Source organism: Medicago sativa, chromosome 5 (assembly GCF_051527215.1).
Source record: "Medicago sativa cultivar Bolivia chromosome 5, Bolivia_mono, whole genome shotgun sequence".
NCBI classification, from domain to species: domain Eukaryota; kingdom Viridiplantae; phylum Streptophyta; class Magnoliopsida; order Fabales; family Fabaceae; genus Medicago; species Medicago sativa.
This window is the reverse complement of record NC_140753.1, coordinates 22,607,576-22,627,044: the sequence shown is the minus strand read 5'-3', so window position 1 is coordinate 22,627,044 and position 19,469 is coordinate 22,607,576. Positions and strand designations below refer to the sequence as shown.

The 19,469-nt window shown below is 33.6% G+C and overlaps 2 protein-coding genes and 1 long non-coding RNA gene across 9 annotated transcripts; 1 reads left to right on the top strand and 2 right to left on the bottom strand.

Moving 5' to 3' along the window:
• Positions 1–322: 322 nt before the first annotated feature.
• LOC146921067 (uncharacterized) lies at positions 323–7,405 on the bottom strand. 6 transcript variants are annotated; one of them, XR_015011991.1, is made up of 14 exons: positions 7,175–7,405; positions 6,659–6,863; positions 6,467–6,497; positions 6,297–6,384; positions 6,069–6,214; positions 5,588–5,710; positions 5,063–5,143; positions 4,695–4,843; positions 4,377–4,547; positions 1,673–1,762; positions 1,521–1,587; positions 1,369–1,426; positions 1,154–1,294; positions 323–725 (listed from the first exon to the last, which is right to left on the bottom strand). It is a non-coding gene; the product is annotated as an uncharacterized LOC146921067 (long non-coding RNA). The 6 variants fall into 6 exon arrangements; XR_015011990.1 differs by lacking the exon at positions 1,673–1,762; XR_015011994.1 differs by lacking the exon at positions 1,673–1,762 and having other exon boundaries at positions 4,772–4,843; positions 7,175–7,404.
• A 2,178-nt stretch (positions 7,406–9,583) lies between these two features.
• LOC146921066 (polygalacturonase 1 beta-like protein 2) lies at positions 9,584–12,430 on the bottom strand. 2 transcript variants are annotated; one of them, XM_085714470.1, is made up of 3 exons: positions 12,261–12,430; positions 11,864–12,099; positions 9,584–11,750 (listed from the first exon to the last, which is right to left on the bottom strand). In XM_085714470.1, exons 2-3 carry the CDS (start codon positions 11,918–11,920, stop codon positions 9,915–9,917), a joined length of 1,893 nt encoding a protein of 630 aa, XP_085570596.1. In that variant the 5' UTR covers positions 11,921–12,099; positions 12,261–12,430; the 3' UTR covers positions 9,584–9,914. The 2 variants fall into 2 exon arrangements, with proteins under 2 accessions (XP_085570596.1, XP_085570595.1); XM_085714469.1 differs by having other exon boundaries at positions 12,402–12,430.
• Positions 12,431–13,207: 777 nt separating this feature from the next.
• On the top strand, positions 13,208–14,554 carry LOC146921065 (zinc finger BED domain-containing protein RICESLEEPER 3-like). Its single transcript, XM_085714471.1, has 3 exons — positions 13,208–13,506; positions 13,616–13,925; positions 14,014–14,554. The coding sequence occupies exons 1-3, from the start codon at positions 13,255–13,257 to the stop codon at positions 14,103–14,105; spliced, it is 654 nt and encodes a 217-aa protein (XP_085570597.1). The 5' UTR covers positions 13,208–13,254; the 3' UTR covers positions 14,106–14,554.
• Positions 14,555–19,469: the final 4,915 nt, after the last annotated feature.

Genomic DNA, 19,469 nt, shown 5'->3' with positions numbered 1-19,469 from the left:
GAATGGAGAGAAGTTTCTTTGTAACACTCTTTAAGGTTCTCATGCAATTTTTTTTTATGGTTCAAGCAAACGTTATAGTTCAAGTATCCGCTAATAAATACTGTTACAAACCAAGTATATGATATCTCATATAATCCATTAGATATTAAGTTGTTAACTATTAGTTACAACAAAGATGTATGATGACCAAGGTTTTTCTATATGTCCCTGCAGCCAACATCATTTTTTGTTTACCTTAAATAACAGTCCAAATTGTGTACTTTGCATTTTTAAAACTTCAATAGTCTTAGATTAATATCTAAAGAGTGCAATATTAGATGTAGTTAGTTGATTATAAGGAGTATTATCTCATCAATATGCAAGAGTACATGGTTAAACATAATTGAATGCATAGTTTGTTAGTTTAACACTCATCATAGATTCTAAAGTCGTGATACATAGACCAATTAACATTTTTTTGATATGTTGCCCTGCACTCATTTTTAAAACTATATGTGTAATTCCAATTGTACTTTGCATTTTTTCATCCGCGAATATGTCTAGATCGCTTTGTCCCGGTAAATAGTAGGGTTTGAAGTAATCCGGCAATAGTTGGTGCCTTAACCATCCTTTCAATTGCAGCTGAACCTCCACTCCGGCATAACTCGAGCAATGCTGCAACTGCATTCTCCTTACCCGTCGCCACTCCTTACTCGAGCAATGCGGTGTTCCACAACGCATCAATCCTATCAATCCAAACAAAGCAAACAAAAAGATGTAAATACAATGATATAAAATTACGTTATTCAACCCGACTCAATAGTCCTGAACAAAGAAAAAAATTGATGGTTCTAGTTAACGACACATTTATAAGAAGCACAAAAAGTTTATCACTGCAAATTAGGAATTGTCTAATTAAACAATAAGTTAGTTAAGTCCTAATACTGCACTAATGGAACATGTTTTAGAAATCTTGATTGTCTGGTATTATTCCCTCAATCTCAGCTTGCAAAAAACAAAGAGAAGAAACCAGAATACTGATCTAGGAACATAAATCATCAAAAAATTTGCTTCAAAATCAATTATAGGCAATAATGTTAATGTATTAAACCACATTTTATTAAGATCCTCTGAAATTTAAAAATGAAAGTAATTTGCTCTAAAGGAAGTATACATGGCCTTAGGTATCCATTTCGCACTACATTTTAGTGTGTTGAATTGCTATATTGGTTGAATGAATCTATTCCCTTGAAATCCATTTTAGTAACATGACTCTCACATTCATTTCCTTTATTACATCCTCTAGAGCAGAAACCTGAAAAATAGATCATGTGTAAGTCTACTGAAACGAACAGGTCATACATTGAGAAGGACTATTGAAATCTGTACCTCGATGTCACCAGATTTTATTCTATTCAGACAAGCTGCCTCAATTTTCCAAATCCTCCTGTAAAACATTTAAAATTTGAGGAGCGTAAAAATTTAGCTTCATTTATAACTACCTAAAATCAGGTTTCTCAATGCAGGCACATTAACTACACCTTTCTGAAGAGAAGTGGACGATATCTCTTACTCTGGCTCTTCTCGCCACGACGAATTTCCTTCAAACTGTCACACAAAAAAATACACCAAATCTCAATCAAATTAACACCAACAACCATAACACATCACAACAAAATTCGCGTTCACTTACTTCAAAGACCGAAAGCGCACCATCACAGACTCACAGTTACATTATCTTTTGTTCTATGAGAATCCAAAGGCACAATTTCTGGATAAATTTCTGGATAAAGTTCTATGAGTATATTTATTGTCCACAAACCAATAGTTATTTTGTTCTCCCAAAGTTGATATTCAATAAAAGAAATGTTAAAATATGAGATATATTCCATGACAACAATGACAAAAATAAGCACACTAATAATAATTATTTGGAATTGTAAGCTCAATTAACTCATTTGGTCTCCAGGATAATGAGGAAAAATTCTATCACTAATAGTTCTCAAACTGTGAAAATGTAGAAAAAAACAATTAGGTTGGATTTCATTGACTATGTCTCTTCAAATATAAATTCCAACGGGAAAATTTCAGAACTAATCAACATTGATACCGAAGGAAGTGATGCATAGCACACGAAGAATGCCAAAGTTTCTGCTGCTAAGAATGAAAATGATGGAAGAAGAAAAACCATATTTGCCTAGCTTGTGATTTAAGGCAAACTCTATATCTCACAATATCAATGTGATTTAAGACAAACTCTATATTTCTCAATATCAATGTTAGCTTGAAATATAAATAAGGAATCATGCAGCAAAATATTTACCTACGATAGAAAAATAGAATGTGATATAACAAAAATAAGATTTGATAAAAAAAAAAAAAAGAAGGTCCGGCAATAAACTATAAACTACTCAGTCATTAATAATCAACCATGTATCAAATTTCTATGAGAGAAAGATAAGATGTGGTAAATTGTAAACTAACAGTAAACAACACAAATCCATTAAAGTCGCTTGAATATGCTGCAAATAACTACTTGAAAGTTGAACATGCATAGTGGAACTTCCACTTTGAGTCCAGTACAAATTTGAATTCTAAAAGCATTAAAGCCACTTTAATATGTTGCAATTACGTACTTGCAAATGGAATATGCATAGTGGAACTTCCACTTTATAGTTTCTAAACCATTCACTATTAAATAAATTCTAAAAGTATCACGGGTAACAGTTCCAGCAATTGCAGAAAAATGAAGAAAACAAAGCTGATGGAACTTTCAATTGGGCTAGAATATGGTTGTGGCTGCTGCCGCATCAATATTGTGGCTGCAATCGCCGCTGCAGATCACAACTTCTAATCTTATTTAAAGGTTATGTTTCATCTCATAATAATCACATAGACTCTTAATAACAAATGCACATTTAATTTCCAATGAAAATTTCTGGAATCAATTTTAAAATAATAATTTAAATTAAGTCTCACTCATCTCTTATCTGTAACAATAGAAATTTTAAAATATGATGGCTAGAATAATACATAATGTTTTCACAAATGAATGCAAAACAATTTCTAGGTTCTGACTTTCTGATTGAAGCAAGTATTTACCAATTCACTGTCATGCAGCTTCTACTCAACTGGTGCTTCATATAAATCTTAGATCCACAACAGAAACAGATTTTACGTAGTAAATGAACATCTTACTATTTGGAAGCTGGTATTGTCAACATCTGACAAAAATAATATCTCGAAGACTATGAAACACTGACACAAACATAGACACAAAAACCAAAAACGACACTGACACATCGACACCACTAATAATTTGAAAAAATGATATGATTTAATGTAGCCACATCAACATGTGTGGTGTTGACGTGTCGTGTCCGACACTCTTCAATCGGAAGTGTCGGTACTAAATAGCTCAAAGATTTACCATTAACTAATTGGAAGACACCGTGAGCTTTGGAAGCAATGCAGGAAAATTTAATGCTTAAACATATAAACATTTATTTTTGTATAGTTTAAAATTGGAAATTTATTAGGGTCCCATATAGCATATTATCCACAAAAATGAAAATTCTGCATTTCATGAACACGACGCATTTTCACTTCTACACTTGTTTTTGGAAGCTTAAAATACCATTTAAACCATTTTTGCAGAGAAAGCGAAGGAAACCAAATGAACACAGTAATGTCTCTTGACAATTGATAAAAGCAAAGCTTCGAAGAGAATCCAAGGACACAAGCTTATCCTAGAAAGACATATCAAAACACCTACATTCTTCTTCAAGTAAATACACCAGAAAATTGTTAAGACAGCTACTTCCATAATACAGTCTACACCCGAGAAAATACTCATTTCTCACAAACCAAAAAACGAAGAAAATCATATTCAGGACTTACACAAAGAAAACTCCTTTGAGGTATCTAACAAACACTTGTAATTAGAATCTGTTCATCCCAGAAATTAAAAACATTGAAAATCATAAATTCTTGAAAAAACCTTCTACAACATGAAACAAAGAATTTGGTTATTTCCTTTTCTTATACCTTAGACAGATCAATAGCTCTTTTTCTAACCACATTTTCATATCATACGCATCAAATAATTGATTGTATAACTCTAAGGTCTGTTGAAAGCAAAATTTAAAGTTCATGCATACATCACTGTCAAATCTCCACTCTCACAACTTATTAATCAGACATATGATATGATGAAAAAGCTGGTAACTTCCCCTTTTCTTTCTTCCTAAACTAAACATTGCATCAATTAGCATCCTCAATAAAAAGCAATCACTTGTCCCTCATTCCTCAGAAAAGGTCACCAATCAAGTACTATTAAGTAATAATCTCAAAGTGTCTACACTATACATCAAACACTCATAGCAATAAAATCTTACCTATCATTGGTTCCTTTCCAAAAACAGATAAACTATCTAGTAAGATGAAGCAAATTCTCTTCTTCATACTTTTAGTACTCTTCGGTCATATCTTTTTTACCACTACTTTAGCTCATTCACCTGCTGCAGCACCTAAAGCTCCGGCAAAACCTGCCCCTGCCACACCAGCTCCTGCAACAGCACCAACAAAACCATTAGTCCCTTCATTACCTCAATCACCCTCAGTTCATGTTCAACATCAAAGAAGGACTATGCTTAAATTTTGGTGGAGGAATTTAGCACTGATAGAAATAGTGAAGGAGACTTGAATAATCATACAAAATCCTCATCACTTCACAGTTTGCTAGCTGACATATTGCTTCTAAAGAAGGCTACCACAAAATGCCAGATCAAACCTCTCCTCAGGAGGATCACCAATGAAGTCAAATACAGCGTCTGCATTTAAGAAATCTTCATCTGCCGTATACCTGCATAATGCATTTGAGATTAAGAAAAAGTCAAATGAAAAGTCACTACATGTTTAGAAGTCCCACACTACGAAGGCAGCTCGGTTGGTGAGCTAAGGGACATTGAAGGAGTCTAAAGTCAGAGATCTCGGATTTGATCCGGGAAACTAACATAACTTACTATTGTCTGCCTATAAAAAAAACATAAAGCTGCTTTCCATTCAGTAAATAGAAATATACCGGCTCTTTGTTACTATACACTTCATCCCAGCTGCTTTAGCGGCTGCTAGACCTATAGCACTGTCCTCGACCACGACACATCTGTAAATAAGAAATAACAACATTTCATATTCAAAAGTTGCACACTACATGCAGTTCAAAAACAAAATTAAGAAATCATATGATTCTAACTTGCTCTCATCCAAATAAAGTATCTGATTGGTTTATTTGTTTTTGAACTTGCACTCCATACACTTCAAATAGGGTTAATAATAAGTTGCTCTAAAATTTTGGTTCAAATAAATGCCATAAAATTCTACTGTTGGGGAATAGGTTTCAGAATGTATATAACTTTCATATCCTAGAATACTCAGCACAACTAATTAACTAATCTTGCAAACAAAATAGAATGAATTCTATTCTATAATGTCTAAATGACGATGACTTCACAAGCAGACAAGCACTATCTTACAAACTAACAGAGATTTGCCATAATCTATATCCTTCAATTCATTAAAACTATCAAGGTTTAAAATAGTTAAATACCATATCCTGCATGAAGTCCCTTCCTCTTGGCCTCCTTCATGCGCCTAGCACGGGAGAGGGAGTGAATCTTAGTTGGCTTCCTGATAATGAAGCCATCCTTAAACAACTTCCTGATGTTTTGGCCTGCAAAGAGAGAGCCACCAAACCATTTAAATAAATTGAACAAAGTTATTGTATCAGGAAAAAGTTAATGTATCAGAGCTGGAACAGGGTAACCATCATCCTCCAGGAAAGAAAATGAATAGAAAGGATGCAAGAACAAAGCATCATCTTGTAGATTGCATCATGTAATGCAGCAATTCTCTGTTATATCACAGACCATGGCGCGGCCACAATTTAAAATGTTACACTACATTAGCTAGATACATGATGTTTCAATATCAAGCAAAACTATACAAAGCCAATATAAACTAAACCGTGCACAATTTTGTTGGTAAGTTACTTCTAAATAACTTCAGTTAAATTAAAAATAGGTTCTCACTTTTTACCAAGGAATTGACCCATTCGAGCTTCCCAACGGCCACATTTGTGCAGTGTTACTCCTCTGTACTTCGAACTCCCTCTTGAGAAAACATTGCTTTGTAGACGAAGTGTTTGCACAAACTCCTCTTTCGATAAATTCTTCGTCTAAGTAACAAAACATCGAAAAATTACATGATATAATCCATCTAGTTTCACATTCATCAAGTATACTTGAAAATTCTCTAACCTGTTAAAGATCATCATCATAATCATTCAAATTGAAATTTATGTCAGCACCAACTCCCCTGAATTTAATCGCAGGTCGATCATAGGCTCTGATATTCAAAATTTGGAATCAACTCAACCATAAAAAAAATTAATTACACAAAAAAATTGAAAATATGTTCAAAGATTTACCTAGCAGCAACATGAGCTGTGTTAAATCCACCTACAAAAATCAAATACAAATTTCAAATTTCGTCAAAAACTAAAACAATGCCTAAAATAGTAAATCATATAATATACTAATTAGTTCCAAAATCAAAGAAATTCAAAAACTCAATCATAAATTACAACCAAAACCATAAAACACATATTCAAAATAACTACCTGCCAGTCTCCGAAAATCACCAGACCGATTAAACTCATGCGGCCGTCGATTATGATGAGAAGGTGACGGTGAACCTCTCCATCTTCCTACTGATCCTAAAGACTCTGAACTCCCCTGCTTCCTCTCTCTCAATGACGAACTTTTTCGATTCAACGGTATCGGTTCCAACGACATCAATAATCAAATCCAAACAGCATATATCCACTACTGCCACAAACAACAACAACAACAACAAATAGATCAAATACACCTCAATTTCACTCCAAATCTACAATCATAAACTCAAAAACCAATGCTCACTAATAATCAAAGTAACCTAGGGTTTTAAAACCAAATTCAAATCAATCTAACACCATCTACTCACTATCACCACCACCAAGGCACTAACAACAACATCAACAATAACAAAACATATGAGGACCCGTTTAAACCTCACCATCGATTAAAAACAAAGAAACTAAAAAGAATATCACAGAAAAGAAACATGCATGAATTAGGTAAGTATATAATCTCACCTTCTCATTTTCGCCGATCACCTTCAATCCAATCCCACCGCCGTCGAGTTCTTCGCCGATCACTCTTCCCTAAACATGCAAGCTAATAGTTTGATGAATTGGTGACCCGTTAATCGGCGGCGACCCGTTAATCGGCGGTGATTTCTCCCTTCGTCCCTCTCCTCTCCCGTTCTTCCTCCCGTCCCCCCTTCTTCCTCCGTTCCCGTTTCTCTCTCCCTTTTCTTTTGTTTTTTTCTTTTTTTCTTACAGCTTCTTATATATAGTGGGGAGATGTTTATTTACTAATTTACAAAAATACCCCTCTAAGGGCAAAATTGTAAAAAGCACAGCCATGGATTTTCCTATTTGGTTTAGATTAGTGTATGTTATGTTTGGTCTTTTCTCTAAAAAAAGTTTTCATTTTTAGAGGGATTTTGGAAGTATGTATCGTTGCTCTAAAGTTTTTAGAATTGACTTACTATAATTTAGAAATTAGAGCTTTTAAATCAATAATTTATTTTAACTCTCAAATATGTTGGTCAACTCACTTTTACGTAAATAAATTAAAACATAAATCATTTTACCATCAGCTCATTTTTAGGCAAAACAAATTTTACATAATCAATTCATTTAAAATCAAACTATCAACACATAAAAAAAATAATCAAACGATCAACCGTCGCTTTTTGTCCAATTTTAACCGGTTCTCAAATACATTGTTTCTCAAGTTCATCAAGATCGAGCATGAGTCCGATTTCTGATAACTGATCGGACGACCGGTTTGGTTTTGATTACCTTAAACAATTACACCATGGTTAACAATTAATGCTGTTCATTGTTCACATGTTTTCATATGCATTGATATATCTTTGCGGACATAGGGGCCCTAGCCACAAGTTTTTTGTGATAAAATCGTTACATAAATTGTTGAAATAGTGTATACTCTCGTTATATCGTTATAAGTACCAAACAAACACATGGGAAAGTTGGAATCTTACAGGTTTAATAATTCCAAAATTTTGGGATGTCATCAATATTGTGAACCAATCATTTTTTTATTGCAGTAATTAAATAACAATTCTCTTTCTTTTAATCTTTATATTTCTTAATATGTATTTAAAAAATTGAAATAACATTTATTTTATAATAAATAGAGTATATGATTTAAAATTTTATAACGGAGCTCAAAATATGTCGCTCCTTCCGCTTATTTTTAAGTGTGTTTTTTCATAACATTTTTTGCTATTTTTTAATTGTTTTCAAATTTCAAATAGTATTTAATATTGTTTATTTTAAAGTATTCCTAATTATATTTCATGGAGAAAAATAAGTGAGTTGAGATGATAAATAATTAAAAGTAATATAGTAGAAAATAGATAAAACACTTGACAAAAAAAGAAAATATAGATGAAACGGTTGAGAAAACAGATGAAACAAATTCAATAACTTCATTAATTTGTGCAAACTTACTTATCATAAATTACAATCTTCACGTTTCCAAAATGAAAATTATGAAGCAAAACATGAACTCTTACGATTTACGAATTACAGAGGACATTAAATTGAAGTAGAGATACTACAATTTCACAGGGTCCCTACAATATGTTTTTTTTTTTTGACAAAAGGTCCCTACAATATGTTGAATAATAATGTATAGCATGTTTGGCTTCCTCTTTAGAACTTTAAATAATGATTTAAATAAAAAAAAAATTATATCATAGTTTATAGCTTTTCATACAAAAAACCAAACCTGTATCACGATAAATAATTTGTACTCGTGCTACTATTTGGTATTGACAGTTCAATACTAGAATCAACTTTTAGTTTACAAAACCATGACATGTGTAATTAAGTCTGTGATGTTACAATAAACTTTTTTTTTTTTTTGAAGAAATGTTACAATAAACTTGTCCATTTAAATAGTGAATTTGAGTCATTCCTAAACTAAAAATATACTAAATAATGTAATATATTCTTAAAGGAGGAAAAGTTCAAAAAAAGAGTGATTAGACAATTTGTTGAATGAGAACAAAATTCGCAATTTCACCTCTACTATTTTTGAGTTAATCTTAGAACTGAAGACAATGCAGATAGACTTACACTTATTATTATTTATATAAATATAATTGATCTCTTACTCTTATTTGGACATTGGGCAACAATATATGTCCCGTGAACTTTGTCACACCAATACAAGAGCATGTTTTGGGTGGTTTAAGGACCACCTCATCCTTTAAGTTCACATGGCTTTGTATATTTGTGGAAAATCCAATTCCGTGTCCCTCTAATTGTTCTCCCCCTTCTAAAATTTATCATCTGTATCATGTCTTTTTTTGTCTCTTCATGAATTTTTGTTCTTGCGTGTTCTAACCAATACCATCGAATCACTTAATAATTGAAACAAAAAAACAAACACAAAACAGTGACAAGTTTAATTAACTTGATTCATTGCTTTGCATTGTTCTCAACTTGATTCATTGCTTCCCATCATTAGGGAAACAAGCAAGCCATAAAACACTTACAATTAATAATCTTATAATATAAAATATATATAATAATATACCTTCTTCCAAATTCCAAATGTAATACCATACCTTAACTTTTCTATCAAACTAAAAATTGAAAAATAAAAAATTACATTACTTAAACTTAAAATTCAAAAGAGTTCTTCTAACTGCTGGTTTTTTTAGCAGAAAAAAAGAACCAATTTTGATTTTTATCTATTGTACCATTCATCTTTTTCTCATTCTTCACAAGCTTCTTAATCAGCAACTGTCCATGACAAATCATTCTCAAAAATCCAATGACAAACCTCAATCCGACCCGGACCCGACCCAAGAGACATAAAAGCACCATGAGTTGGACTCCAATCAGAAGTATCCAAATGACAAACAGCAACCCCTTGATTAATCTTATCTTTACTCTTCGGGTCAAGTAGCTCCGCTTGATAAACCCGAACCTTAGGAACCGAGTGACAATAATAAAGCAAATACGGAAACAAACTCTGATGACACGAAACAGACCGGGTCACTTTTCCACCATTAATCCCATTAACCCGACCCACCATAACATCCTTCTTCGACCCATTTACATTCTCAGTAGTCCGAACAACCACATTTCGACCCAAAACCGAAGTTGCAAAGTCGATCATATCCTCAATAGACCCCACACATCTTTTTGTCTCACCTTTAGCAGGAACTCTCTCACAATCACCCAATGAATCCCTCATCATCTTTTCCATTGAACCATTATCCGAAGCCTTGAATAACCCCTTCATCTCATCAATCTTCGAGGTCGAAAACGGTAATTTCGCAAGAATACTCCGGGGTAAAAACGACCTTTTAGGTAATTTATCTCTAATATCAGGCATAGGCATTACCGTACCTTCTTTCAACATTTTCTCTCTAAAAAACTTACCAGGTTCAACCCATTTTTTTACCAAACTACCACTCACAGCAATTTTTTTCACTTCCACAGAAGCACTTAAACTCGAACTCACGTTTGTGTACTTTGCAAAAGAAACACCTTCTTTTGAATACTCTTTGAAATCATTTTTAACACCATAACCTTTAAAACCAACCTTTGTTTCACCAGTTGATGTTTTAGCATAGCTTGTGAATGTATCAGTTCCTTCATTGAAAGATTTCCCATAGTTATCAAAACCAATTTTCGCAGCATTTGCGGTTTTTGCATAGCTAGTAAAAGAATCAGCACCAACGTTGGATTTTTCACGGTAAGTTGAAAACGTTTGAGTTGCACCGTTACCACCGTTAGCATAGTTAGAGAAACTGTTTGTCGGGTTATTCATATCTACGCCGTAACCTTTGAAACTGTCGTTACCGGCATTTGAGGTTTCGGCGTAGTTTGAAAAACCCGATCCAGCAGTGTTGGAGCTTGTTCCGTAGTTGGTGAATTCTTCAGTGGGGCCATTACCGTTTTTACCGTATGAAGTGAAAGATTGTTGACCGCTGTTACCGTTTTCTGTGTAAGAGTTGAAGGATTGTGTTCTTCCGTTGGCACTATCGGAGTAAGAAGTGAAAACTTCGTTTGGAACGTTGGTTTGAGTTGTGTATGTTTTGAACTCGCCGCCGCCGCCGGTGGCTCCGGCGCCGTAAGTGTGGAAGCTTTGATCGGCGACGTTGGCATTTGTAGCGTAGCTGGTGAAAGTTTCTTCATGACCGGCGGAGTTTCGGCTGTAACGACGGAAATCGTTCACCAGAACGTTTTCTCCGTCGGAGTAGTTTTTGAACGAGTCGAATCCACCGGGTCGATCCGTTCCATAGTTGGTGAAGTTCTTGTCTCTGTAAATGGCGAAATTTACATCATCTCCGTGCTTTTCGAGACTCTGGGCTACTTCCGGGAGGCAGAGGAGGTTCGCGGCCGAGCAAAACTCCGGCAGGCGCGTGGATAGCACGTTGCCGGAAGCTAGCTTCGCGAACGTCGCTGCTTCCACGGTAGATAGCGGTGAAGCCTTGGAGAATAAGAATGAAGGTTTCGGTAAACCGTTGCGGATCTCTTTATCCCAATACCGATTCAGAAATGCTTTTGGTGTGAACGGATTTTTGTCTCCGGCGACCACATCTCCGGCGGAAACAACCTGCATTGATGAAAATTGATTAAAACCCATTTTAGATATCACAATGGTTAATATAAAACAATTGAAAAAATTGAAACTTTGAACAATGAGAATGAAAAAAGAGAGATTCTTACAGTGATAGATGAGAAGAGGAAAAAAAAGAGACAGATAAGGTTGAGTGGTTTGTTCATATTAATGTTGTTTTGTTTGTATGAAAGAGTGAGAAAGATGAAAGAAGGTTGAGAATGTTGGTTGATTTGTTGAGTTGTGGATGAAATTTATATAAAGAGGAGTGAGAATAAGAATGTGTGTATGTGATTGTAGATTGGGTCTTCACTCTTCAATCTTCATCCTTTCATGTGAAAATTTCCTGCAAATTACAAGTACAAAAAAATTAAATTAATTTGTGATATGATTAAGTAAATTATTGATTAATTAAATTATTGTTGGTTGATTAAATAATGTGGGTTAAGTACTTCAAAGAACCAAATGAAAAACAAATCATGTAAAACAAAGATTAAGTGAACTAACACAAGTGAGAAACTAATGTTAGAAGAAACAAACAAGTACAATAAGTCAATAGAGATAAAAAGTTGGAGGAAGTAATAAGGAAAAAAATATTGGTGAGCATTGAATTTTGAGAGCATAGAATTGAATAGAGATTGAATTCACCTTTGATATGCTGGACAGTTTGTTTGCATGAACGATACGCATGAGGGTAACATATTTATAGCCCTTGAAAGTTGAAAATTTAATTTCACGCGTTTTCTAGTTTCTCTCTCAATGCAATGGAGCTGTCAAAACGGGCCGGGCCTGCCGGGCCGGGCCGAAAAAGCCCGAAAAATGAAGGGTTTGGACATAAAATTTTTGGCCCGTTTAAAACCGGGCCTTTTTAGCCCGAGCCCGTTGAGGCCCGAGCCCGTTGCGGGCTAGCCCGACCGGGCCGAGGGTAGCCCGTTTATTTTATAATAATTTTTTAAGATTAATTTTCTACGGCCCAGCCCAGCTCATGCACCAGGAAAAAAAATTTATGTTTGGCTAAAGGCTAAAGCGGCCCAACCCAAAATCCCACAAACAAGGAAACCAATTAATTCACTTCATTCTCTCTCTCGTCTACCACGTACGTTCACAAAGAAAAGAAAAGAAAGAAAACCACGTTGAAGTTGAACCCTAGATCTGCTGTCTCCTCCACCGCCGCCGCACATCACTCCTCCACCGTAGATCTGCTGTCGCGCCACCATCCTCAACCACCACACCACATCGCAAGTTTCATCATCTTCAGTTCTTTGGTGAGCCATCAGTTCTTTGGTTTATTCATGTTTGTTTTTAGAGGTCTAAACATGTTTTTTGATTGTTAGCTTTCTGATTTTAAATTGCATGTCCTTTTTCAAGTTTTTTCTTAGTAACCTTGTGAAGAAAAAAAGCACGACAGTTTAATGTGAGTAGTAGAGCTGTCAAAACGGGCCGGGCCTGCCGGGCCGGGCCGAAAAAGCCCGAAAAATGAAGGGCTTGGAGTGATTATAGCATGGTGTTGAAATTTGGGGCTGCACTAGATCCAACAAAGAAGCTCAATTTCTTGTCATTTGCGTATAAACAAACTGATCCATTACACGTTGAAGAGAAGGTGAAAGTTGTGAGGGATAATTTGACCAGGTTGTATGGCGAGTATGTTAAAAATGGCAGTCATTCCGATTCTGATGCAAGACATTCAAATCAAGCACAATCTTCATTTAGAGGAGGCAAGGCAAAGATGGCAAAGTCATTGTATGTATGCGATGTAAGTTGTGTTTAGTTTCATTTTTTCAATTTACAATGTTCTTAATTCATTTGCATTTTTATTTGTCAATTTACACGATTCTTAACTCAATTGCTTTTTTATTTGGTAGGAGTTTGAAGAGCATGAAAGCCAAGCGGTTACGGTTGCGGGAACATCTGAACTTGATATTTATTTATCCGAGCAAAGACTTCCACCATCAATTGGTTTTGATATATTAGCTTATTGGAAGGAGAGAAGTCGTAGATGCCCTGATCTTGCAAAGATGGCTTGTGATGTACTAAGCATTCCAATAACAACTGTGGCCTCTGAATCCGCTTTTAGCATTGGTGCTCGAGTTTTGAACAAATATAGAAGCTCTTTGAAAGATGAAACAGTTCAGGCTCTCATGTGTGCACGTAGTTGGCTGCATGGTTTTGATGGTATGGTTTTAATTCAAGAATAACTATTTGCAATTAAATAATTATTTATATTACAAGTTATGATATACTACCATTTTTTGTTTTGTAGAATATGATAGTGATAGTGATGAAGAAGAAGATAAGGAGGAAGTCATCATACAAGAAAATATGGATTTTTCACAAGAAGGAACAAGCCATTAGCTCCCTGTTATGAATTTTGATGGTATGTTGTGTAAATTCATATATTTTGTTCCACTTTTAGAAGCCTGTTGCGGTGCTGTTTTGTTTCTGTCAATTGTGGTCTGCTGTGTGACTGTGAGGTGCGGCTGGTGCCTTCTGGTGTGTTCTAGTGTGTTTAGCAGTTTCTGCCTTCTGCTGTGTTCTGGTGTGTTTAGCAGCTTTTGCTGTGTTCTGGTGTGTTTAGCTTCTGCCTGTTTTTTTAGCAGCTTCTGGAGACAATTTATGTTGAACTTTATGTTGCACTTTATAGCAGTTTTTTAGCTTCTGCCTGTTTTAAACTTTATGTTGCACTTTTGATTGTATTATTGTGGATTTGAATGTAATTTGCTGACAATGTCTACTTTAATATGTAATATTTGGCACCTGACAAATTAACATTGGTAAATTGGGAAGTTTAGCATTGATTTGTATTTTTTAGTGTAATTTTTTAATTAAACGATTTAAGTAACCGGCTGGCCCGAAAGCCCGTTGCCCGTAAAGGGCCGGGCTTGGACAAATATTTTTGAACCCGATTATCTTCCGGGCCTTTTTGGCCCGGCCCGTCAAAGCCCGAGCCCGTCATGGACAGGCCCGACGCGGGCCGGGCAGCCCGTTTTGACAGCTCTACTGTTAGGTGTATATGTTACGTATACGTATACGGATACATATATATTTTCGTTGTTCTTTTTCTTTTTTATCCTTCGTTCTTTTTAACATCTTTAGTCTTATGAATTGCTTATTTTTATTTTATTCTTAAAATAATTTTTTATACTTTAGTTTCTTTTAAAGTATAAAAACTGGAAATTTAATGAAATAAAATGAAAATAATTTTTTACCAAAAAAATAATTTAACAATATATAAACATATATTAAATTAAAAAAAAATTAAATTATCAAATATTTTAAATATTAATTTATATAAACTTTATATGAATTAATAATGTCATTTTATGTAATTTTACATTTATCAGCTAGTTAAACCGCTATTTTTACCAAACACCATAATTAGCTTATCAGCTATCAGTTATCAGCTATCAGCTATCAACTAACTTATCAGTTATCCGCTAATTTTACCAATCAGAGCCCAAATCTCCTCCTAGACACACGACATGCTCAAATATTTGTCATATTATTGTGCACAAAAATTGAGGAATCCTATATTTCTACACCAAGTACGTTGTCTTATTTCTAATTTTCTAAATGCAATTTAAATACCTTATGTCATATTCTAATTATTCTTTTCCTTTCTGTTTTCCACACATAGACGCACGAAATGAATTTCCAATTTTCTATGTTTTGTTAATATTGTTTATATGCATGCATTTTATGGGGTCCATCTTCACATGTGTCCTAAATACCAAGGATCCTATATCAAACAAAGGTTTTACAATGATAATCTGCTGCTCCTTTGTCGTTCCACGTGTTTGTTTTATTTTCTTTCAACTCCTGTTGGGAGATTCTGAAGAATATATATGAGTGAGTTTGAGTAGTTCTTCAATTCTTCTTTCATGTTATTTATATTATAGGTAGTCCTCGTGAACTTAACTCAGTTGATATAGACAATGCATAATATATGCAAGGTCTACGGTTTTGAATGTCACCAACAAAAAAATTATTATAGGTAAAATGATGTGCATGTCCTATACGTTGAAATTTATATATAATTGAGTCGTCATAGTTCTATAGAGAAAAAACAATAATAATTGAGTTTCTCAATCCAACTAGTGTTTGGGATTCACTTCACACTCAAGATTATAAGTTGTAAATGTAAATTACAGTGGGCTCTTTATTCTTTTTAAAAAAAATGTAGACACTTTGTGGAAATATTTAACTCATATATATGTATGTATAATATATGGTGGATTATTTTAAAAATCCAACGTATCTAGTTAGTTGATGACTCCCTTGGTCTCTAAATTATAATCGTTTAAGGTTTATGCATGATTATTAAGGAAATGATTAATTGTGTTGATTTCAATGGTAAAATTAATATTATTTACTAAAATATTCTTATTAATTGTAGTTAGTGTAGTAGTTAAGTTGGATGAAATTCAATAAACAATGGTATAATGATGGAAAAAAATAATAAATGTTGTATTGTTATTGTAAAGTGACAATTATTTTGAGAAAAAGAAAAAATGCTAAAGAGACTATTAGGAGGAATATTATAGAATGTTGTAAATACCTCCTTTCTTTTAGCACTAATTGTAAAGTAGCGCTTATGTAAGAAGACAATCTATAAGATTGGTTAGGGCATCTTAAGAGATCGAAAAATCTATTAAAAAATGTAAACTAGTCACTAATTCCATTTTAATTGAATTTTTATTATATATAAATCATTATTTACACTTGAATAGAAGGCTAGCGGACAACAAACTGCGCCACTTTTGATTTTGCTAATAAAAGAAGAAAGAAATCATCATAATATTCAAAATTACTGATTTAACATTTTATGAGGATCAAATTTTGGTCACAATCGACGCCGACATAATTCAAACAAAGCATAACCACACATGCAAACAAGTAAATTCGATGAATAAACTAACCTTTTCCCATAGTATCAATTGCAAATTTGTGCCATTTCGAGTTCACGAGCTTTGTCACTGTCTTTGTACATTTGTTGCAAAGATTGATCACGAAAAGAGTTTGGATGCAAAACAAAATCATCAGTGGTTAAACGCGTTAAATTCAATAGTATGTAAAATAAAAACAAGATATGTCACCAATCATATTCAAGTCTCACGGTACGTATTGTCAACATTGGTCATTAAGTATGGGGATATCCTGGCTTTCAGCTCCACAATTTCTATCATTCTGTCTCTTTCTCCTAACCTTTTTTTGAGAACTTTTTTGAGAAAATAGGGCATGAAAATTAGGTCTAAATAAGAACAGATTTCATAAAAAATATTCAAAAAATATTGAACATGATTATGATCAGATATATAACATGTTTGATTTATCAATGATATTACTAATTAAATGTATTAGAAATAATACCTAGTGAAGCTTTGATGACAACCCTCTCAACCAACAATCTGAGGGAGGAGAGGAAGGGGGGATCTAAAACAAACAACAAAGATTAGCAGCGGCTGATTTGATTATTTCTCAACCGACTTTTATGCCTCTAGTTCTCTTCAAATGAGGAGAATGGAGAGTTTTGTCATGTACGGTATATTAGAGACCATAGCCTCTTATAATATGATGACCATTAGGTTTTCCATTGTTTTGTTAATGGGTCATCCAGGCATACACTCATATAAGTCCCATATCAATTAATTGATTAATTAATTATATGAATAGAAATCTAATATTTTTATTACTTAATTTTATCACAATCAATTAAGCTTGACAATGATAAATAGCTAATATAATTATTATCACAATATTTGCCTACATAATGATATTGGAATGTAATTAAAAAATAAAATATTTCAACGATCTTCCACTTGACTACATATCTTAATAATTATACCAGAATTCTTTAGCCGCGCGTCTGAATGCCATTATTCTTTGGATTTCAACTTTACAATCCGGTCCACCTCATATATTAATAATGGAACCACCGCGGTTGTGATCACTGACGTAACGTGACGAAACCCCAACGACCACCATATCAATGCACTTGATGGCATAGATCGATATGGATGAGCGACATTCATGCTTATTTCCAACTGGTTCAACTAAAGTCTTTATTGAGATCAAATTGAAGGTTGCAAATTCAATATTTGCATAAATGATACATAAATGGTTATAACAACAATAGCCTCATGAACTTTATTTGTACAGAAAATCATAACATAAAGTTTGTATCGAAACCAAGAACAAAAGTATAGAACATAAAGTAAGAGACTCCCACTAATACAAGACATCCTTAATGACATGACAACAACCATATGAAAGACCTTATGTGTCATGTTTTTTATTAGTGGGTCAGATAGCATAAATTTTGTCTTTACATGTTCTATCATTAAACAACAACAATCTATAAGATAATGAACCTTAAATATTTGTTATTGAAGCATCATATGACTAACTTATGTCAATATACAACTTATGTGGTCTATCGATACAATTTTACTATATCCAACCAAGTGACATAAATATTTACAATCATTTCCTGAGTTAAGATTGATATTATATACTGACATCCAAAAGCAAGAGTCTCACACACTAATGATCTCCAAATTGTCTGATCTCTGATGTGAGCATGAATTCTCTTGTTCTCTTTTAAAAATCCTTATGCTTGCCTTTTCAAAAATTCAAGCTTTGAAATCCACAAGTATCTGCCAAACAATCTGATTATATACGCTATTTCCAAATGCACATAAATAAGATCATACATAAGAGTCCTCAAGGCAAAACGTAGGAAAATACTTAATTTTATGAATTTACAAATTTTCTATTGGGCAATATTTGAGACTAAATAGTCTCTCTTGGTGGTTGATATGTCACCCATAAATTATGTCAATTCATTTTTCAACTTTATTGATATTACTCTTTTGTGATATCTATATGATACCTTGAGAAGAATCTCTGATTATCGAAATGCCTAATACAAAAGAGGTGTCCCCAAGATTTTTCATCGCTAAACTTTTGTTAGAGATTTTCTTGGTTTCACATAACAAATATATATATCATAGTTAACTAAATAAAATATAATTGACACAATAAACTAGAAATATAAGTTTACTCCCACTGAGCTTACTATATCCACAACTCTCCATAATATTATCTCAAAACCAAATGAGACAATTACTTTATGAGAATATGTGGTAACAATAAAGAGACAAATTTCTTAACTCATAAGTGGATTTCATGATTTTGCAAACAATCTACTTTTGGTCCCCCTATTTACATAGTTTTTAACTTTTGATCTTTTTTTTTCTAAATCAACTTTTTGGTCCTCTATTTAGAAAGTCAATTTTTTTTCCTCCTCCTCCTCCTTTTTAGTGACATGACGCACTCATTAATGATGTGGAATCTACTTGGCATTAGTGAGTTTGAAGAAAGAATTTTCATGTCATTATTGTTGTAAGTAATATGACTATTTATTTTATTTATAATTAAAATATTAAAGACTATTATTAATAATTGAAAAAACCAAAACACATTCATCATCATAGTAGACCATATATAGATCTAAACCCACCACCGCCACCACCACCATCATCATCATCACCATTCACCAACCTAGAAGCACATTGATGAAGGTTTCTTTGATTTGAAATACAAATTTTAGGGTTCATACAATAATGAGAAAGAGGAGGTATGGATGTTGATGCTACCAAAACTGTTTCCATTCTTCAAGTCTTCAATTAGTGAGAAGAAGAATATGATGCTGAAGAA

Excerpts from the sequence above, each read along its gene's own strand:
- LOC146921066 (XM_085714470.1), bottom strand. The coding sequence starts at position 11,920 with ATGAACAAACCACTCAACCTTATCTGTCTCTTTTTTTTCCTCTTCTCA. Across the intron at positions 11,751-11,863 it reads TCCTCTTCTCATCTATCACT|GTTGTTTCCGCCGGAGATGT; the intron begins GTAAGAATCTCT and ends TCATCAATGCAG.
- LOC146921065 (XM_085714471.1), top strand. The coding sequence starts at position 13,255 with ATGGTGTTGAAATTTGGGGCTGCACTAGATCCAACAAAGAAGCTCAAT. Across the intron at positions 13,507-13,615 it reads AGTCATTGTATGTATGCGAT|GAGTTTGAAGAGCATGAAAG; the intron begins GTAAGTTGTGTT and ends TTTATTTGGTAG. Across the intron at positions 13,926-14,013 it reads TTGGCTGCATGGTTTTGATG|AATATGATAGTGATAGTGAT; the intron begins GTATGGTTTTAA and ends TTTGTTTTGTAG.